The sequence below is a fragment of the Pristiophorus japonicus genome, chromosome 9 (genome assembly GCF_044704955.1).
Source record: "Pristiophorus japonicus isolate sPriJap1 chromosome 9, sPriJap1.hap1, whole genome shotgun sequence".
NCBI classification, from domain to species: Eukaryota; Metazoa; Chordata; class Chondrichthyes; family Pristiophoridae; genus Pristiophorus; species Pristiophorus japonicus.
This window is the reverse complement of record NC_091985.1, coordinates 53,867,680-53,886,126: the sequence shown is the minus strand read 5'-3', so window position 1 is coordinate 53,886,126 and position 18,447 is coordinate 53,867,680. Positions and strand designations below refer to the sequence as shown.

General features: G+C 43.1%; 1 protein-coding gene across 1 annotated transcript in view; it reads left to right on the top strand.

Moving 5' to 3' along the window:
• srbd1 (S1 RNA binding domain 1) overlaps positions 1 to 18,447 on the top strand; it is a 384,714-nt gene that overhangs the window by 87,875 nt on the left and 278,392 nt on the right. Inside the window, exons 14-15 of the mRNA XM_070889352.1 lie at positions 13,713 to 13,803; positions 16,311 to 16,418. Of these exons, the coding sequence (XP_070745453.1) occupies positions 13,713 to 13,803; positions 16,311 to 16,418 (199 nt within the window). The remainder of the gene's footprint in view (positions 1 to 13,712; positions 13,804 to 16,310; positions 16,419 to 18,447) is intronic.

Here is an 18,447-nt window from a genome sequence, read left to right as displayed (position 1 = left end):
ACTATGTACAGCAGGCACCTCAAAACACTGGAGAAGTACCACCAATGCTGCCTCCGCAAGATCCTGCAAAATGTCAGTATCCTCGCTCAGGCCAATATCCCCAGCATCGCTCTGCTGGATGAGCCACATCGCCCGCATGCCTGACACAAGACTCCCAAAACGAGTGCGCTACTCTGAGCTCTGACACGGCAAGCGAGCCCCTGGTGGGCAGAGTAAACGCTTCAAGGACACTCACAAAGCCTCCTTGAAAAAATGTAACATCCCCACCGACACCTCGGAATCCCTGGCCCAAGACCGCCCAAAGTGGAGGAAAAGCATCCGAGAAGGTACTGAACGCCTTGAGTCTCTTCGCCGAGAGCAAGCTGAAGCCAAGCGTCGACAGCGGAAGGAGCGCGTGGCGTCCCAGGCACCCCACCTATCTGTTCCTTCAATCACTGTTTACCCCACCTGTGACAAAGACCATAGGCCCCGTATTGGACTCTTCAGTCACCTAAGAACTCATTTCTCGCTTGGAAGCAAGTCATCCTCGACTCTGAGGGACTGCCTATGATGATGAGCACTGTGAAGAAGAGCAGTTCTCCCGGTGTCCTGGTCAACATTTATCCTTCAACGGAAAGTAGCAAAAGTATTTCTTTCGCACCTTTAACATAGAAACAATGCTCCAAGCTGCTTCACAAAGTCTCTCAGGAAAAAATGAACACTAAGCATAAGGAAATGGTATTGAAGGTCACCATAAACTGAGTTGATGGGTTTTAAAGAGGATCTTAAAGGAAGAGAGGCAAAGAGGTTTAAAGAGAGAATTCCAGAGCATGAGGTTTATATGGTTAAATGTATGTTTACCAGTGATGGGGCAAAAGGAGTGGGATGTCAGAACAAGAGAACTAATCTGAAGAAGAGCGAGTTTGGGGATGGAGGTTGTAGGTCTCGAGGCTGCAGAGATTGGGAGGGGTGAGGCTATGAATAGATTTAAAAGCAAGGATTAGGGTTTTAAGTTTGAGGTGTTTGGGAATGTGAGTCTATGCAGGTCAGCAAGGGCAGGGATGATGAGTGAGTAGGACTTGGTGTGGGATAGGAGACCAGCAGTAGAGTTTTATATAAACTAAAGTTTACAAAGTGGAGGGTGGGAAGCTGCCCATGCGAGCATTCGAATGGTTGAATGTGGGGGTGTCAAATGCATAGATGAGGATATTGGCAGCAGATGGGCTTAAGGCAAGGGCGGAGGCAGATGATGTTACGGAGATGGAAGTGCGTGTTCTTTGGACTGGAAGCTGAGCTTGGGGTGGTAGAAGATGGGTAAGTTTATGAACAGTTTAGTTCAGCCCGAGACGATGGCTAAGGAGGGTGATCGAATAAGTCATGAGGGCACAGAATTTGGGGTGGGGGGGGGCCAAAGACAATGGCCCAAAAATTCCTGCCTTCCCGGATCTGTACAGCCTGTCAACGGACCCGGGAAGGCATCGGAAAAGCCGATTTTCAATGCGCATGCGCTTAAAATGAGCTTTTCCGATCTTGACAGATGATCCGCAGATCGGGAGCGACGACATTTGCTTGGGCAAGATTGCGGGATTTACCCATATCTTGCCCAGCAAATATCCTCAAAATTCTTGCACCTGATAAAAGCAGAAGCATAGCCTACTTTTACAGGTGCAAATATTTTAAAACATACAAAAACATAAAATTAAATTAAATAAACACATTTTATTGTTTAAAAACTCTGCCCACTAAGGTAAGTTTTTATTTTTAACCCGAATTACAAAACGTAAAAAAAATCGGAAAAATAGTTGTTTTTCGAAGGCATTTATTAACTTTAATTTCAATTAATTTTAATTATGTGTGGTCTGTTTTTTATTTTTTATTAGTGTTTTTTTTCCCCATTAATAGCAATGAGAACTCGTAGATACGGAGTTCTCATTGCAATTAATGGGAAAGCTGTGGCATACGTACATGATTGGCTGAGCAGTCACACGTGACTGCGTCTTCTGCGTGGGAACCCTTCGGACGGGAGCACGCTTCTCAGCGTGGGAAGGGAATGCCTCCCCACCGGAATCCAGGGCACGTCCGAGACCACCAGGTAGATTCGTAAAAATTCTCCGGTCAGAGACAATTGTCCGCGGGAAGCCTCCGACCGGAATTTCCAGGCCAATGGCCATTGTCTTCCTAATGTTTAACTGAAGGAAATTATGGCTAATTGAAGACTGGATGGTTTGACTAGCAGTTTGACAACACCAAGGCAGTGGAGATGTTGAAAGAGTTGGTGGAGAGGGGAGGGCATACATGTGGAAGTATTGAAAATGTGAGCTAATAGAGGTCAGGAAGGGAAGCTTAAATCGTGTCAAGGGAGAAGACGATGGGTCTATTGGATGAGATATACTCAGAGAGGACATGAGGGGCCATGGGTGAGAAAGAAGAGAAAGTGCAGATTCAGGCCTAGGGCAAGAGGGGTGGGTGCCTAGAGGGAGGTCATGCTTGGTGGGCAAGTGGAAAGAGGCAGCTAACGGCTCATCTAAATCTTAATGACAAATAAAGTCCACGGGCTCCTTGCACTTGAATGAAGTGAGTGTGGAGGGGCAGGGAAGAGTGATTAAAGGTGATAGTTGATAGTGGATGCCAAGAGTTAACTTTGTGCTCTGGGTGCTTTTGGCACAGGAGAGTGAGGCCCGATAGAGGACAGAAACATAGAAATCTACAGCGCAGAGGAGGCCATTTCGGCCCATCGTGTCTGCATCGGCCAACAAAGAGCCACACGGCCCTTGGTCAGCAGCCCTGAAGGTTACATATAAACCAATGAACAGTGGCGGAAAGGTAAAGAGCAAGGGACCTAGTATTGAGCCCTGTGGACCCCCACTGGCAACATCCTTCCAGTCACAAAAATATTCATCAACCATTAGCCTTTGCTTCCTGCCTCGAAGCCAATATTCGATCCAACTTGCCACTTTGCCCTGGGCTTTTACCTTCATGACCAGTCTACCATGTGGGACCTTATCAAAAGCTTTGCTAAAGTCTATATACACTACATTGTATGCACTACCCTCATCAACCCTCCTGGTCACCTCCTCAAAAAATTCAATCAGATTAGTCAAACACGATCTTCCCTTAACAAATCCGTGCTGACTGTCCCTGATCAATCCTTGCCTTTCTAAATGTAGATTTTTCCTGTTCTTAAGGATTTTTCCAATAATTTTCCCACCACTTAGGTTAGGCTGACAGGCCTGTAATTACTCGGCCAATCCCTTTCTCCCTTCTTAAACAAGGATTTGTAGGATCTTGCAGAGACATTGTTGGTATTTCTCCAGCGACTTGTGATGTCTGCTGTACATGGTCCATGTCTCTGAGTCATACAGGAGGGTGGGTATTACTACAGCCCTGTAGACCATGAGCTTGGTGGCAGATTTGAGGGTCTGGTCTTCGAACACTCTTTTCCTCAGGTGGCTGAAGGCTGCACTGGTGTACTGGAGGTGGTGTTGAATCTCGTCATCAATGTCTGCTCCTACAAATTCCCTGGGAGGACAGACGCACCAACATTAGCGTCCTCGACCAGGCCAACATCCCCAGCATCGAAGCACTGACCACACTTGATCAGCTCTGCTGGGCAGGCCACATTGTCAGCATGCCAGACACGAGACTCCCAAAATAAGCACTCAACTTGGAACTCCTTCATGGCGAATGAGCCAAAGGTGGGCAGAGGACACCCTCAAAGTCTCTCTGATAAAGTGCACCATCCCTACCGACACCTGGGAGTCCCTGGCCAAAGACCGCCCTAAGTGGAGGAAGGACATCCGGGAGGGTGCTGAGCACCTCGAGTCTCATCGCCGAGAGCATACAGAAATCAAGCGCAGGCAGCGGAAAGAGCATGCGGCAAATCTGTCCCACCCTCCCTTACACTCAAAGGCTATCTGTCCCACCTGTGACAGGAACTGTGGCTCTCGTATTGGTCTGTTCATCCACCTAAGGACTCATGTTAAGAGTGGAAGCAAATCTTCCTTGATTCTGAGGGACTGCCTTTGATGATGATCTTAAACAAGGGTACCACATTAGCAGTCCTCTGGCACCATGCCTAAATCCAAAGAGGACTGCAAAATGATGGTCAAGGCCTCTGCTATATTTCCTCTTTTGCTTTGCTCAACAGCCTGGGGTGCAATTCATCCAGGCCTGTGGACTTATCCACTTTCAAAGCTGTTGAACTCCTTAATACCTCCTCTCTCACTGTTTATTTCATCCAGAATTTCACACTCCTCCTCGATTGCAGTATTTGCATTGCCCCTTTTCTTTGTGAAAACAAATGCAAAGTATTCATTAAGAACCATACCAACATCTTCCGCCTCCACACAAAGATTACCTTTATGGTCTCTAACAGGCCCTACCCTTTCTTTAGTTATCCTCTTGCTCTTAATATATTTATAGAACATCTTTGGGTTTTACTTAATTTTACTTGCCAAGAATTTTTCATTCTATCTTTTAGAATTCCTAATACCCTTTTTAATTTTACCTCTGAACTTTCTATATTCCTCCAGAGATTCTACAGTATATAGTCGTCAGTATATGACATGTGCTTCCCTTTTTTTCCTTTATCCTTCCCTGTAAGTCCCTAGACATCCAGGGGGCTCTAGAATTGTTATTCCCACCCTTTTTCTTTAAGGGCACATATTTGGTCTGAGCCCTTTACCTACCAAGTAACTGTTTTCAGTCCACTATGGCCAAATCACTGTTACTGGGAGGTCGATTTAACGACGATATAGAAATTTAGATTTTCCCCAATTTGGGACTTTTATTCCTGGTCTATCCTTGTCCTCATCCATAACTACCTTGAATCTGACTGAATTATCATCACTGGCACCCAAGTGCTCTCTCACTGATTGGTCCAGCTTGTTGGTTTGCTACTGTTACCGGGAGGTTGATTTAACGACAAGTTCGATGTCCATTGAGACGACATTAGTTGTGATCTAAAATCATGTTATAGAGTGGGCTGCAAGAAGGCTGTCATTACCCACTTTGGCCTGGATATCTGACTTAGATATTGACATTTGATTTGCTTTGCTACTACCATACGAAAGAAGATGATTATTGGTCCAACCAAATCTGGTTATGGCTGTCTAAAACAATTGTGCACCAGATACGCTCATGTCTATGCACCGTGGACTTGAGGGAATGCAATTGGTGGCTATACCATGAGGAATAACCAGGATGGGAGAGACTGTGGCCTAAAAATTGGATCTGGCCCGAAAACAGGTGGTATCATGAGCCAACTCTATTTGGCTGCGACAGTTCAACGTGGTGCAGGGAGCATGCAAAATTCATGCTGCCTGCTGATTTACATGATTGGAGAGCTGATCTCCGCTCTAAATGTGCTGCTGGTTGTTAGCTTAGCGCTCAACAGGTGTGACAATATCGGGTACAGTCTGATGGCCAGTAATGTTTGACCTAGGCTTTCTGCACTACTTAAAGGGGAGATGCTTTGATGCCGCAGCACCTCATTGTCATTGGCGTTTGAAGGCATGGCTCAGCAACAACAGAGAATGAACCAGAAGGTTCTCCGATACGGCTCTTGAGGCATTAGTTGTGACAGTTGAGAGAAGGCAGGGTGCCCTGTTCCCACAGGGTCAGAGGAAGCCATCAAAAAGCCCACTTGCAGAAGGCTCTGGCAAGAGATAGCTGCCTACAGCATGGCCAACAGTGTCGTGTCGCGGACCTGGATACAGTGCCGAAAGAAGTTTCACACCTCACACAGCAAGTCAAGGTGAGTGAAGGCTTCAGCAATGCCATATCTCACCATCTGCACCACAAGCCACACACACTGCTTAATGCACCACACCCCCATCATTGGAGGGGAAGTCACCAGGTGAAGTTGAAGCCCCGGGGACAAAAGCGGTCATTCCTAATCCTCCTTCTCACCTCCCATTTCTCCATCATCCCACAATCTCTTCTCACTTACAAACTGACGACGGTGAATGCATGGATATCTTGCTTTCCCCTCTTCCCCTCACTACAGCCCAACTCTTTTGCCTTTCTGCTTTCAGATAACCAAGAACTGCCAGCAGGCCAGCCTGTCCCCGAAGTCATGGAGGAGAGTGGAGATGAAGAAGTAGACACTGCATCTGACGCTCGCAGACACTAGCTCAGAAAATAGCACTGCGTGGAATGTAGAGGGTAGTATAGATGCGGGATCTGCACATGATGAGGCACCGGACAAGAGAAGGTTGCGGCAAGGCCAGGGGCAAAGGGTAACTTGGGGGACAGCTCCCTGGAAGGCAAGTTGGAGCATGAGTTCTGCTGCACACAACTCGGATGATGACCTCGATGGAGTGGCCTTCAGAAGGAGGGTGATGGGTATGCACGTGGAAATCTTGGGTGCAATGGCAATCCTGCCAGAGAGCCTCTTGTCAGTGTCAACGAGCATGGAGGAGTCTGGCTCCAACATTGGACGGAGCTTTGTGTCGAGCTTGGAGCCCATGATTTCCACACTGAAAATGATGGACACATCCAGGATAGACCTTGTGGACCCAGCCATGATGCAATGTGTGATGGGCGATGTTGTGTCTTTCATTACAGCACAGGCAAAAGTAATCCAGTGGCTTAGTGCTACAGTGGAAACTCACTGCTGCCATTGTAGCTGGGTTCACGAGTCTCGAAAGGGGCTTGCAGGGTGTTGCAGCAGGCCAGCAATCTGTCCTCCAGCAGATTGCTAGGAACTCTGAGGCATCACCCTGGGGCAGGGGCAGTGGCAGTGAGTCTGTAGCGCAGCAACCTGGTATTCTCTCTCAGGATGACAGCATTCCTACTCCCATCATTGTCACTCTGCCAAAGCCATTGCCGCTACCTGCCAACCAGTCAGCCAGTCTATGCTGAGGTGGTAGAGTCTACAGCCAGGCCTTCTTGGTCCACACCTGGTTGAGGTTGTCCTGAAAGGTCATCTGTAGTCTCCTTCACGGGAACTCAGCAGCCTTCCACCAGCCATGCTGCAGCCACGATTGTTTGTGGACTGGAGGAAGATATACAGTGGTGTTCCTCAGGGGTCAGTATTTGAACCACTGCTTGTCTTAATGTATATAAATGATTTGGAGTTGGGTGTACAGGGCACAATTACAACATTTGCAGATGACACACAACTTGGAATTATAGTGAACAGTGAGGAGGATAGTGATAGACTTCAAGAGGACATAAACAGGCTGGTGGAATAGACGGACACGTGACAGATGAAATTTAACGCAGTGAAATGTGAAGTGATGCATTTTCGTAGGAAGAATGAGGAGAGGCAATATAAACTAAGGGGTGCATGAATAGAGAGACCTGTGGGTATATGTGCACAAATCATTGAAGGTGGCAGGACTGGGTGAGAAAGTGGTTGAAAAAGCATAATGGGATCCTGGGCTTCATAAATTGAAGCATAGAGTACAAAAGCAAGGAAGTTATAATGAACCTTTATAAAACTTTGATCCGATCTCAACTGGAGTATTGTGTCCAATTCTGGGCACTGCACTTTAGGAAGGCTGTGAAGGCCTTAGAAAAGGTGCAGAAAAGATTTACACGAATGGTTCCAGGGATGAGGGACTTCAGTTATGTGGATAGACTGGAGAAGCAGTGAGTGGTTAAGATCTGGCATGCACTGCCTAAAAGGTGGTGGGGGCAGATTCAATATGGCTTTCAAAAGGGAATTGGATAAGTACCTGAAGGAAAATAGTTTGTAGGGCTATGGGGAAAGGGTGAGGGAGTGGACTAGCTTAAGTGCTCTTGTAGAAAGCTGACATGGGCTCGATGGGCTGAATGGCCGCCTTCTCTGCTGTGACCACTCTGATTCCATGATTCTATGCTTCTACGAACTGTGTTGCTTCAGCAATCAATTATTAAAGATGAAATAACAGCGCATTTGGAAAGCAGTAACAAGATCGGTCCAAGTCAGCATGGATTTATGAAAGGGAAATCATGCTTGACAAATCTGGAATTTTTTGAGGATGTAGAGTGCACAAGGGAGAACCAGTGGATGTGGTGTATTTGGACTTTCAAAAGGCTTTTGACAAGGTCCCACACAAGAGATTGGTGTGCAAAATTAAAGCACATAGTATTGGGGGTAATGTACTGACGTGGCTAGAGAACTGGTTGGCAGACAGGAAGCAGAGAGTCGGGATAAACGGGTCCTTTTCAGAATGGCAGGCAGTGACTAGTGGGGTGCCGCAGGGCTCAGTGCTGGGACCCCAGCTATTTACGGTATACATTAATGATTTGGATGAAGGAATTGAGTGCAATATCTCCAAGTTTGCGGATCACACTAAACTGGGTGGTGGTGTGAGCTGTGAGGAGGACGCTAAGAGGCTGCAGAGTGTCTTGGACATGTTAGGTGAATGGGCAAATACATGGCAGATGCAGTATAATGTGGATAAATGTGAGGTTTTCCACTTTGGGGGCAAAAACACGAAGGCAGACTAGGAAAAGGGGAGATGCAACGAGACCTAGGTGTCATGGTACATCAGTCGTTGAAAGTTGGCATGCAGGTACAGCAGGCGGTGAAGAAAGCAAATGGAATGTTGGCCTTCATAGCTAGGGGATTTGAGTACAGGAGCAGGGAGGTCTTACTGCAGTTGTTGCAGGGCCTTGGTGAGGCCTCACCTGGAATATTGTGTTCAGTTTTGGTCTCCTAATCTGAGGAAGGATGTTCTTGCCATTGAGGGAGTGCAGCGAAGGTTCACCAGACTGATTCCCGGGATGGTTGGACTAACATACGAGGGGAGACTGGGTCGACTGGGCCTTTATACATTGGAGTTTAGAAGGATGAGAGGGGATCTCACAGAAACATATAAAATTCTGACGGGACTGGACAGGTTAGATGCAGGAAGAATGTTCCCGATATTGGGGAAGTCCAGAACCAGGGGACACAGTTTAATGATAAGAGGTAAGCCATTTAGGACTGAGATGAGGAGAAACTTCTTCACTCAGAATTGTTAACCTGTGGAATTCCCTACCGCAGAAAGTTGTTGATGCCAGTTCATTGGATATATTCAAGAGGGAGTTAGATATGGCCCTTGCGGCTCAAGGGATCAAGGAGTATAGAGAGAAAGCAGGAAAGGGGTACTGAGGTGGATGATCAGCCATGATCTTATTGAATGGTGGTGCAGGCTCGAAGGGCCGAATGGCCTACTCCTGCACCTATTTTCTATGTTTTTTAGGTCTGCTTGATGATGTTCGTGGTCTCCTGTCTCTTGATCTTAAATCCAGGCCTCTGGATTACTAGTCCAGTAACATAACAACAATGCTACCGTACTCTGGAGTGGGAGAGGAGGGATGGAGTAGGCGGGGTGTGAGGAATACAAGGAAATGGCTAGAGATGGCCTTGTTACTGATCAAGGTCACTGGAGTGGAGATGCAGTGGGAGATGGTGTGGTCAAGGAAGTGGCTATGAATACAAGTAGAAGAGTTGGTTTGAAGGGAGAGGCTTAAGAGGGACAGCAGGCCAGTGAATTCGAAGAAGGGAGGCTCAGAGAAGCTGAGATGGACATTGAGAAGTTGCTAAGTGCAAAGAATGAGAGAGGGAAACGAGGGAGGATATTGTGGGGAGAGACCTATAGGGCTTGGGGGTAAGCAGTGAAAGTTTCAAAGGAGTTTCGGAATAGAAAAGGTAAATGTGGAATAATAAATTAAATTGCGAGAGTCGGACAAGATAATGTGTTCAAATTAGTAAAAGCCGAATTTAGAGTTAATATCAGGACATTCTTCTTCTTACATCGTGGCGTAGAAATCCCGGTCCTGTGGTTTCCGCTGGTGCTCGATAGAAAAAGGTAAAAAAAGATGCGCACCTACCTTATCCTGCTGCACCCACCAGCGACCCCAGTCCTGGGGCCTCCGTATGTTGGAGCTGGAGTCACATGGCACTGGGCAGCCAACCAAGTACAGTATTTTCTCATTCATAATAATGGGAACTCCGTAAGTAGGAGTTCCCATTATTATGATTGAGAAACATGCCCCCAAACACCCAAACACAAATTAAAAAAAAAAAGAAAAAAATACACCACATATTTAAGATTAATTTTTAAAATTAATAAATGTCTTTTTTAAAAATCGGAATTATTTTTTTAAATACATTTTTTAATTATGGTTTAAAATAAACTTACCTTTGTGGGCAGGGTTTTTTTAACATTAAAATGTGTTTTAAAAATTTTATTTTACCATGTTTTTTGTATATTTTAAAACTCTTATGCCTGTAAAAGTAGGCTATGCGCCTGCTTTTCCAACGCAAGAGTTTTCAGGACATTTGCTGAGCAAGACATGGGCAAATACCGCAATCTTGCCTATGTGACTGTCCTGGCTGTGGGGATTGGGAGGATCTATCAAGCCAGAGCTTGGCAGATCGGAAAAGCTGGTTTTCAGCACATGCACATTGTGCGCTGAAAACCGGCTTTTGCGATGCCTTCCCGGTTTCGTACACATTCCATATGCACCTGGGGAGGCCGGGATTTCTAGGCCATTATGTATGGAATAGACTTCCAGATATAGTAGTGGAGGCAGAAACCGTGGAATAATTTAAGAAACAATTGGATGCTGAAATGGAGAAACTTTAGGATCTTTTTGGATGGATGAACTAAGGTAGCCGAATGGCTTTCCTCATCTGTAATTATCCCATGACAAGTGGCCAGCTTCACTTACAGAAACCTTGATACAATTGTTTTAGTATTGGTCCATTTGTCTGAGATAACTTTCTGAGGGAGATACACACACCCCGGTGTTTATGGTGAGGGAGATGGGACCTGTTTTCTGGGGGGTAGCCTGGAAATGCCGGGATCATAGAAGTCCTGGTGAATTTAATGACTGGACCTCATTAGCATTTTTTAAACTCTGTTTCCCACCCGGCAGCTGACCAGATTGAGAAGCTGGGCAGCTACCGAGCGGCAAAGACAGCTATTGAAGGCTGGAACCGGGGACTGTGGGGGACAGTCCACAGCAATCGGAAAAGATCTGGGACATTGTTGGAGGGCTCAGAGTGCGGCAGCAGGAAGGGCGGGAAAGATTGGGACATGGTGGGGGGTGGGTCTGAAAACCGCAGGTTGGGGAGGGGAGTGGGGTGGGGTTGCATGTCGGTACTTCTAATTCTTCAAGTTTGGTTCGTCTTTATGCAATTCATAGTGTCAGCGAAGTACTTTTGAACACAAAAAAGGGCTAATTAAAATCCTGAGCTAAAATCAGTGCTCGTAGACTTTTGACTTGGGATTCTTCTTTCCACAACCTCCACACATCATAGGTGTAGAGTCTAACTTGATGGGTTTTGCAGAAACCCACACGGAAAAGATATTGGCCCGTGATTTGCGAAGCAAAATTGTTCGCCACTGGCCCCGAAGAAAGATGCACACACACTTGATTTCAGCACTCTGGTGGGAACCCCTAGAGCATGCTGCTGTGTTGTCAACAAGCTGTCTAAGCAGCCAATCATATTACAGAATTCTCAGACAGGAATCCAAGAAATGAGAAGCTGCTTTTATCCAGACTTTTATAAAATGTTAGAGAGTGAAACAAAGAGTGGGACTCTCACATTGGGGATAAGGTAGAATCTGATATTTGAGCAACCTTAAAAAAAAAATAGTTTTAAAAGTTTTTAAAATTTTTTTAAATTTTTATCATAATGGAGAAATTTGACACGCCACAAATATAAAAATTAGTTTTTCAGGGCCAGAATGTTTGTTTACCAGTTAATACACTGTTAAAACCCCAGTTACACCTATTCCATCAAGGCTTAACATTAAATGGGATATTTAACAGTGATATTGTTGCAGAAATGTGCATGTTTTCGTTACTTTCATTGATTACATTGATTGCTGGCTGTGAGATTGGGTGGAGTGGTTGGTCCACAGCGCAGTCGGAGCAGTGAATGACTGACCACAACTTCAGGACGAATGCTGTTAGTTCGGCGTTATTACCCACCACAAATTCTGGCCCATTATGTTGTAGATAGATGGTACTGCACATAATCTCTTACTCCCATGTTGTATAAACGGCATAGCAGGATTTGAATGCATGATCTAGACTGACGCTGCATTGCATTGTTCGCAAAGTGATGTACTGTTGGAGAGGTTATTTCTTGGATGAGACATTAAACTTGGATCCTATGGCACTATTCAAAGAGGAGCAGGGAGTTCTTTCCTCAGCTAATATCACAAAACAAAAATTAACTGGTCTCTTACCTCATTGCTGCTTGTGGGATGTTACTAATGCAGAATGCCTGCTACTTGTAGCTATGTAATAGTTCCTGCACTCTGGTGTAATTGGATAAAGTGCTTTGAAACATTTCAAGATTATATAATGGCAAATATTTTGAATAATACATTTGTTTCTTCTACATTCTCAACCTCTGCAATTGTTGCATGTCCAATAATGCTTCTTGCATGGTCTGTTTTATCTATAACTTAACAATGGAACAGTTTATGTGTGAAGAAGAGAGCAATACAATTGTGGAAATAAAATAAAATTTAAAGATGTAGGTGTCAAATATTGAACTTTTTAATGGGTTTAATTAGAGGCCCATTCATAACTTAAAACGTATCCTTTTGGGCTTGGAATTTACTTCAAAATGGTAGTGCCAATCAGTGCAAGATTTAGGCACAAATCCAAGAATCCAGTGAAGAGTTATCATTCCATACAGATACTGTAGAAAACCTAAAAGATGTCCAACTCAGGCAGTCTGCCAATGTAAGGAAGGTTAGTGCAGCATTGATATTCTACCACTAGATGCCATTAGCACATTTAATTAACGGAGTGACTCCTAGCAATGAACTGGAAGCTACGTAAATTTAAAAAAAAATGAGCAAATTTGAAAAATAATGCTCACAACGGCTCGTGTAGCTCTGCAGTCAAGAACCCCCAACCATCCTAGCTCGGCTGAAAACCATTTTTAAGCGCTCAGTAATTAGCGTCATTTCTCTTCTGCACTAATCTGTACTTTCCTGGCACCTTAAACTTCTGAAACTTACCCAATCCCTCAATCTTCCCTTCCTCTGACAAGGTGTTTAAAAGCCGAGCTTGCTGTCACCTCACTGTTACCTAGTCTTCTCATTCCTTCTCAATCTCTGGTATCATGGCCCTTTGCTCTTCATCCCGGACTGTCAATTTAAAAACAATTAACCTATTTTATCACTTGTCAGGACTGTCAACATGGGAGCTGTTAGGAGAAATGTCTGATCAGAAACACTGAAGCAGATCACAATCCCGTTTCAAACAAATGGCTCATACCTAAATAAATTCAACAATTCACATAATTAATAAATTAAACTACAAATGAGCAAGATTTTATTCCTCATTTTGGGAAGTCCGGCGGCGACAAACAAAAATAACACTGGAACTGTGCATGCGCAGCTACTTCCAGTTCGTTGGCAGCAGTCTCGTCCTTTAATTAATCCTGTGCTAATAATGATGTTTTGTAAAGAACAGTGAAAACATTTAGAACAATCCAATACTGCCCAACTTTTTTGCACCGTGACATCTTGAAGTTTCAACTCCTCAAAATTAGATATAGGAATGTACATGAGTGCTTTGTTCCAGAATTCAAGATCTTCTGATCTCTGTAGTTGATTGCATTGCTCTTTTGCTAGCATTAAATGGCAAATAGCATCTTGAAATTAATGTACTAAGGCCTGTTTTGGTATAAAGAGTTCTGTCGTTATGGTGGATATTTGGAAATGTATATTATCCTATTCACAATATGATTTGATCTTTCGCTAACCAGCATGCTATTGTTCTAGACCAGATACTTCATACTGATGTGATATATCTACTTGGTCAAGGAGCGCAGCGTGAAGCTGAAAAGATAAGGCATCTGCTTCATAAATACAGGTGTGACTGTTATACCATGCGTCTGGCATTGCTACATCTAATTTTGTAATTTGATTTGCAAATGGATGAAGTAATTAATGATTTTTGGCACAGTAAATTAAATAATGCATGTTATGTATGCGTGTGTTCATTCCTTCTGAATATTTTGTATCTGATTTGTATGGTGAAACAAAAAATGGATAAAGTCACTACAAAACTTAATAAGGGATAATAATGAAAGTCCATGCTTAATATTTTCCAATGAAATATAAATGTGATCTGACTCAGGCACTCTGCAAGTCATGTTGTTTAAGTATGTTACTTACATAGATAAAAATTGTGCCAAAAATGTTCAGAAGACCACCATAAGTGATGGCCTCATATTAGGAGCCAATGTCTTTGACCTGATTGGAGATAAATTTGGCTCAAGTAGTTTATAAATTTATTTGCATATACTAGTTTTTTATTTTGCATTCAGTGATTGTTTGTTTTGTGAAGACCTTTACCGAAGACCTTTACCTGTGTGGTAAATGGGCCATCTGTAATTTTCTATATTTCACCAAGAATACAGAGCTCTCTTACTTTAATGGGATTAATGCTGCATATGTAACTGGTTCTTTGCATGTGGAAGAAGAAACAATACAGCTTTCATAAGAAAAGTTTAGGAGGGAGAGCTCCTTGCTTTTGATATAAAGGTTTAGCTATCATTTCATGATTGTTACAGAAGATATATATGTTATAATAAGGATCCCTCCACATTGGACTAAATTATGATGGTTGCCAAAGACATGTGGAGTTCAAGTATAGAGTAATTGTAGAATGTTGGTATGCTGGAAAATAATTCACAGAATGAGGTCAGAAGAACTTAAACCATGAAAAGTGTAACTAATCCATTTTATATAAACAGTTTTAGTAAATACACACGACTCTTCTCATTTAGGCCTAAATTGGAGTTCCCTTTATTTTCAGTGGCATGATTGAATTTTTAATATGCAACACTTAAGTTAATGGGGAGAAACCCATTTTCCATGAAACTCAATCCACGCACTGCACTTTGGAATCCAAATGCAATATATCACAGTTCATGGGAGTAAGCGCAGGTTTTTACAGTGTAAGAAAACAAAAGAATTCTACTGAAAAGTTAACACTTAATCAATCCTTCAGAGCAAACAAAATGGCAATTAATCATCTAGACAGGGTTATTATTTCATAGAAACAAAGTACACAAAAAAAATATACACTACTATTGAAAAATGTTCTTTACAAAGACCATGCAAGTGTGATTTTCTTTTCCTGTTTTGTGTACGTGAAATGAATTTTTAAGCATAGCTTCAGAATAGTGAAAAGGCCCTCAAATATTGTTAATTTACAGTTTTGACTTTAGATCCCAGCGATCCAATTACATACATTAATGTGTTGATCAACAACAGCACTTTGTATTTATATAGCACCTTTAACGTATTAAAACGTCCCAAGGCGCTTCACAGGAGTGTTCTATAACAAAATTTGACACTAAGCCACAAAAGGAACTATTAAGGCAGATGGAGGTAGGTTTTAAGGAGTGTCTTAAAGGAGGAAAGAGAGGTGGAGAGGTTTAGCAGCTGAAGGCAAGGCCACCAGTTAAAATCGGGGATGCTCAAGAGGCCATAATTAGAGGAGCGAGGTTATCTCGGAGGATTGTGGGTTGGAGGAGATTACAGAGATGGGGAGGAGTGAGGCCATGGAGAGTTTTGAAAACAAGGATGAGAATTTAATAATCGAGGCATTGCTTAACCGAGAGCCAATGTAAGTCAGCGAGCGCAGGTGTGATGGGTGACGGGACTTGGTGCGAGTTAGGTCACGGGCAAGAAGAGTTTTGGACCTCAAAGTTTACGGAGGGTAGAATGTGGGAGGCCGGCCATCAAGATTGCAGCGGCTCATGGAGAAAGCTGACCACAAACTTGGAGCAACTAGTGATAGGCAATAAATGTGGCTTTGCCAGCATTGCCTACATTTCAAGAACATTGCAAAAAAAGAAGTAATTACAAAATGCCTCGGTGAGAATAGAAAAATAATTGAACAATGGACTTGTTAATCATCAATCCTTTAATACATCATACTATACATGGAAATGCAGTTCAGACTGGCAACATTAGAGTGTCAAATAATCAATACACTGATAATAAATTAATCATAGGCAGTCCCTCGAAATCGAGACTTGCTTCCACTCCAAAAACGAGTTCTCGGGTGACTGAACAGTCCAATAGGGGAATTTATAAAAGAAGCCAAAAGTACAAACTTAGTCACAAGGTTGTATTTTGAACCAAATGTTTCAACACTTGTTTATGCACATATGATGTGAACCGATAAAATGATCAATTGCAGTTCTGAGTCTTCCCATATAGTAGTTAGTCTATTTTCTGATGAGAAAAATTCAAGACATTTTGCCGTTGTTAATTGAATTGAGAGAGATTTTAATTTAATTTTTGGTGCACTCTGGCCTCAGATATAGAACTATTTGTAATTTTTTTTTCTGCTTCTGTCTAAAGCTGTTTGACCATTGTTATTGGTAATGGAACTGCCTGCAGGGAAACAGAGTCTTTCTTTGCTGACCTAATTAACAGGAGATATTTTGCTCCACTGGATGTTGTCTACTGGTAAGACCTCTTCAGTTTTCTTTTTCGTTATCATGTCTGTCATTAGAACTGAAGTGCTTTGTTCAAAACAAAATCATTTGACAAGATCTGCAGCCTACAGGTTGAATAATATAACGAGATGAAGATTATGTAGACTCACATTGTTGAAAGCGTAACCTGTAGTCAGGGAGCCCTTCACCAATTTATAAAAGGGCTTTAAGATGATGGTGAGAAGTTGCTTAAAAAATTGGAAGTTTTAAGTAATGACACTAAGTATTAACCAATCTTTCTTGAGGAATTTGATCATAGCTGACAGGAACAACTTAATGTTCTGAGACTCTTGGCTCTCGTTCTCCTGCAGGCTGTACTAGACAGTTTAAAGCTAGCAGTTGAAACCGACTAGCGTGTAGAAGTGGAAAATGTGGAGTGCAGTGATATGCTACGTGCTTAAATGTATTTTTGGTGGAACTCATCGCAAACCTCACAACCTGCAAACTTGAAAATTGAGAACAAATGTTGACAATCAGGAACACTTCTATTTGCAGCACCTTGAATATGCAAATAACTTGATTTCCATTTTTTTTTAATCACATATGCCTTTCATTCAACAGCAATGTGCATTTATATAGCACCTGTAACATAGGAAAACATCCCAAAGTACTTTTCAGAAGCAGAATCAGACAAAAATGGACTCTTAACTGAAGGAGATATTAGGAGAATCATTAAAAGCTTGGTCAAAGGGGTAGGTTTGAGGGAGAGGTTTAGGGAGGGAATTCCAGCACTTGGTGCCTAAAAGGCTGAAGGCACATCTGCAAATGATGGAGGAAAGGAATGAGAAATGCATAAGAGACCGAAGTTTGAAGAATGTAGAGTTCTCGGAGGTTTGTAGGCCTGGGGGAGGTTACAGATATAGGGTGGGGTATGGCGATGAATGGTTTTGTACAGACTGATAAGAATTTTAAATTAGTGTCAATGGTGGACTGGGATCCAGGAGTGATGGGTGAGCAGGGCTTGGTGTGGGGTAGGATACTGACGGCAGCGTTTTGGAGGAGTCCAAGTTGCCAAAACCACCTGCTGCACTAGAATCGTCCTGAAGGGCAGATAACCCCAGCCTCCTTTCCGTTACTACCGATCACCTCCTTAAACCATTAGTCACCAAGATTGAGATCATTGGTTCATCTGCTTCTGCTGCTTTCCCATCCTATTCTAGCTCTGAACCCCCCTACTCTCTCTAGCTTATCCCAGCTCTCCCTGCACTATCCTTGGCTTCCGTTGTTGATGAGACCAACTCCTCTTCACTCTACCTCCATTTCCACTAAACTCCTGACCGTCCAATTTCCCTTCTTAGCTTCCATGCTTGATGACTCTAAATGGTTCTTTCCCCCTTCTCGGGCACTGTCCTCCTCCTTTTCAGAATTGCTGTCTTCAACCTTCATCTGATTAAAATCCACCTATATACTCCGTCCTAGCTATACTGCTCCATCTCCAACCTACCTGGATATACTCTTTGTGCCCCCATCACCACTGTTCAGAGGACACTGAGGCCAATTGTGGTGCCAGTCCCTAATTGCATGTCTGATTCACACTGCTTAGTGCTTTTACCTACTGAAGCATCAGGGGTGCCCCTGAGACAATTTCTCTGCAGTAAATAGGTTCTCCAAACTTCTTTACAATTCATGGAAATTTTGAACTGTGTACTTTTATATTCATAAACTTAAGTACATGTTTTAATGAATAAACTGCTGATTTGAGGACCATAATCTCAGAATTAACTTGTTTTTTAAAAAAAATTAAAAACTGGCTTAGTGTCTCTGGAAGTAAAGTCAGTACCTGTTCCGTGTTTTAATATGATGTACTTCATTATACTCATAGCAGGGAAGGGGATTCTTCCAATTCAGTTGCTATAATGGAGATCTGGAATCATATTCCCAAGAAATGAAAATATAAACATATATGTGAGATGATGCAAGTATTGACAAAAAAAGAATATTATTTCTTGAGCAACAAGAGGAAAAGATAGAAAAAAATAGTTAGTGACTAAGGACCCCCG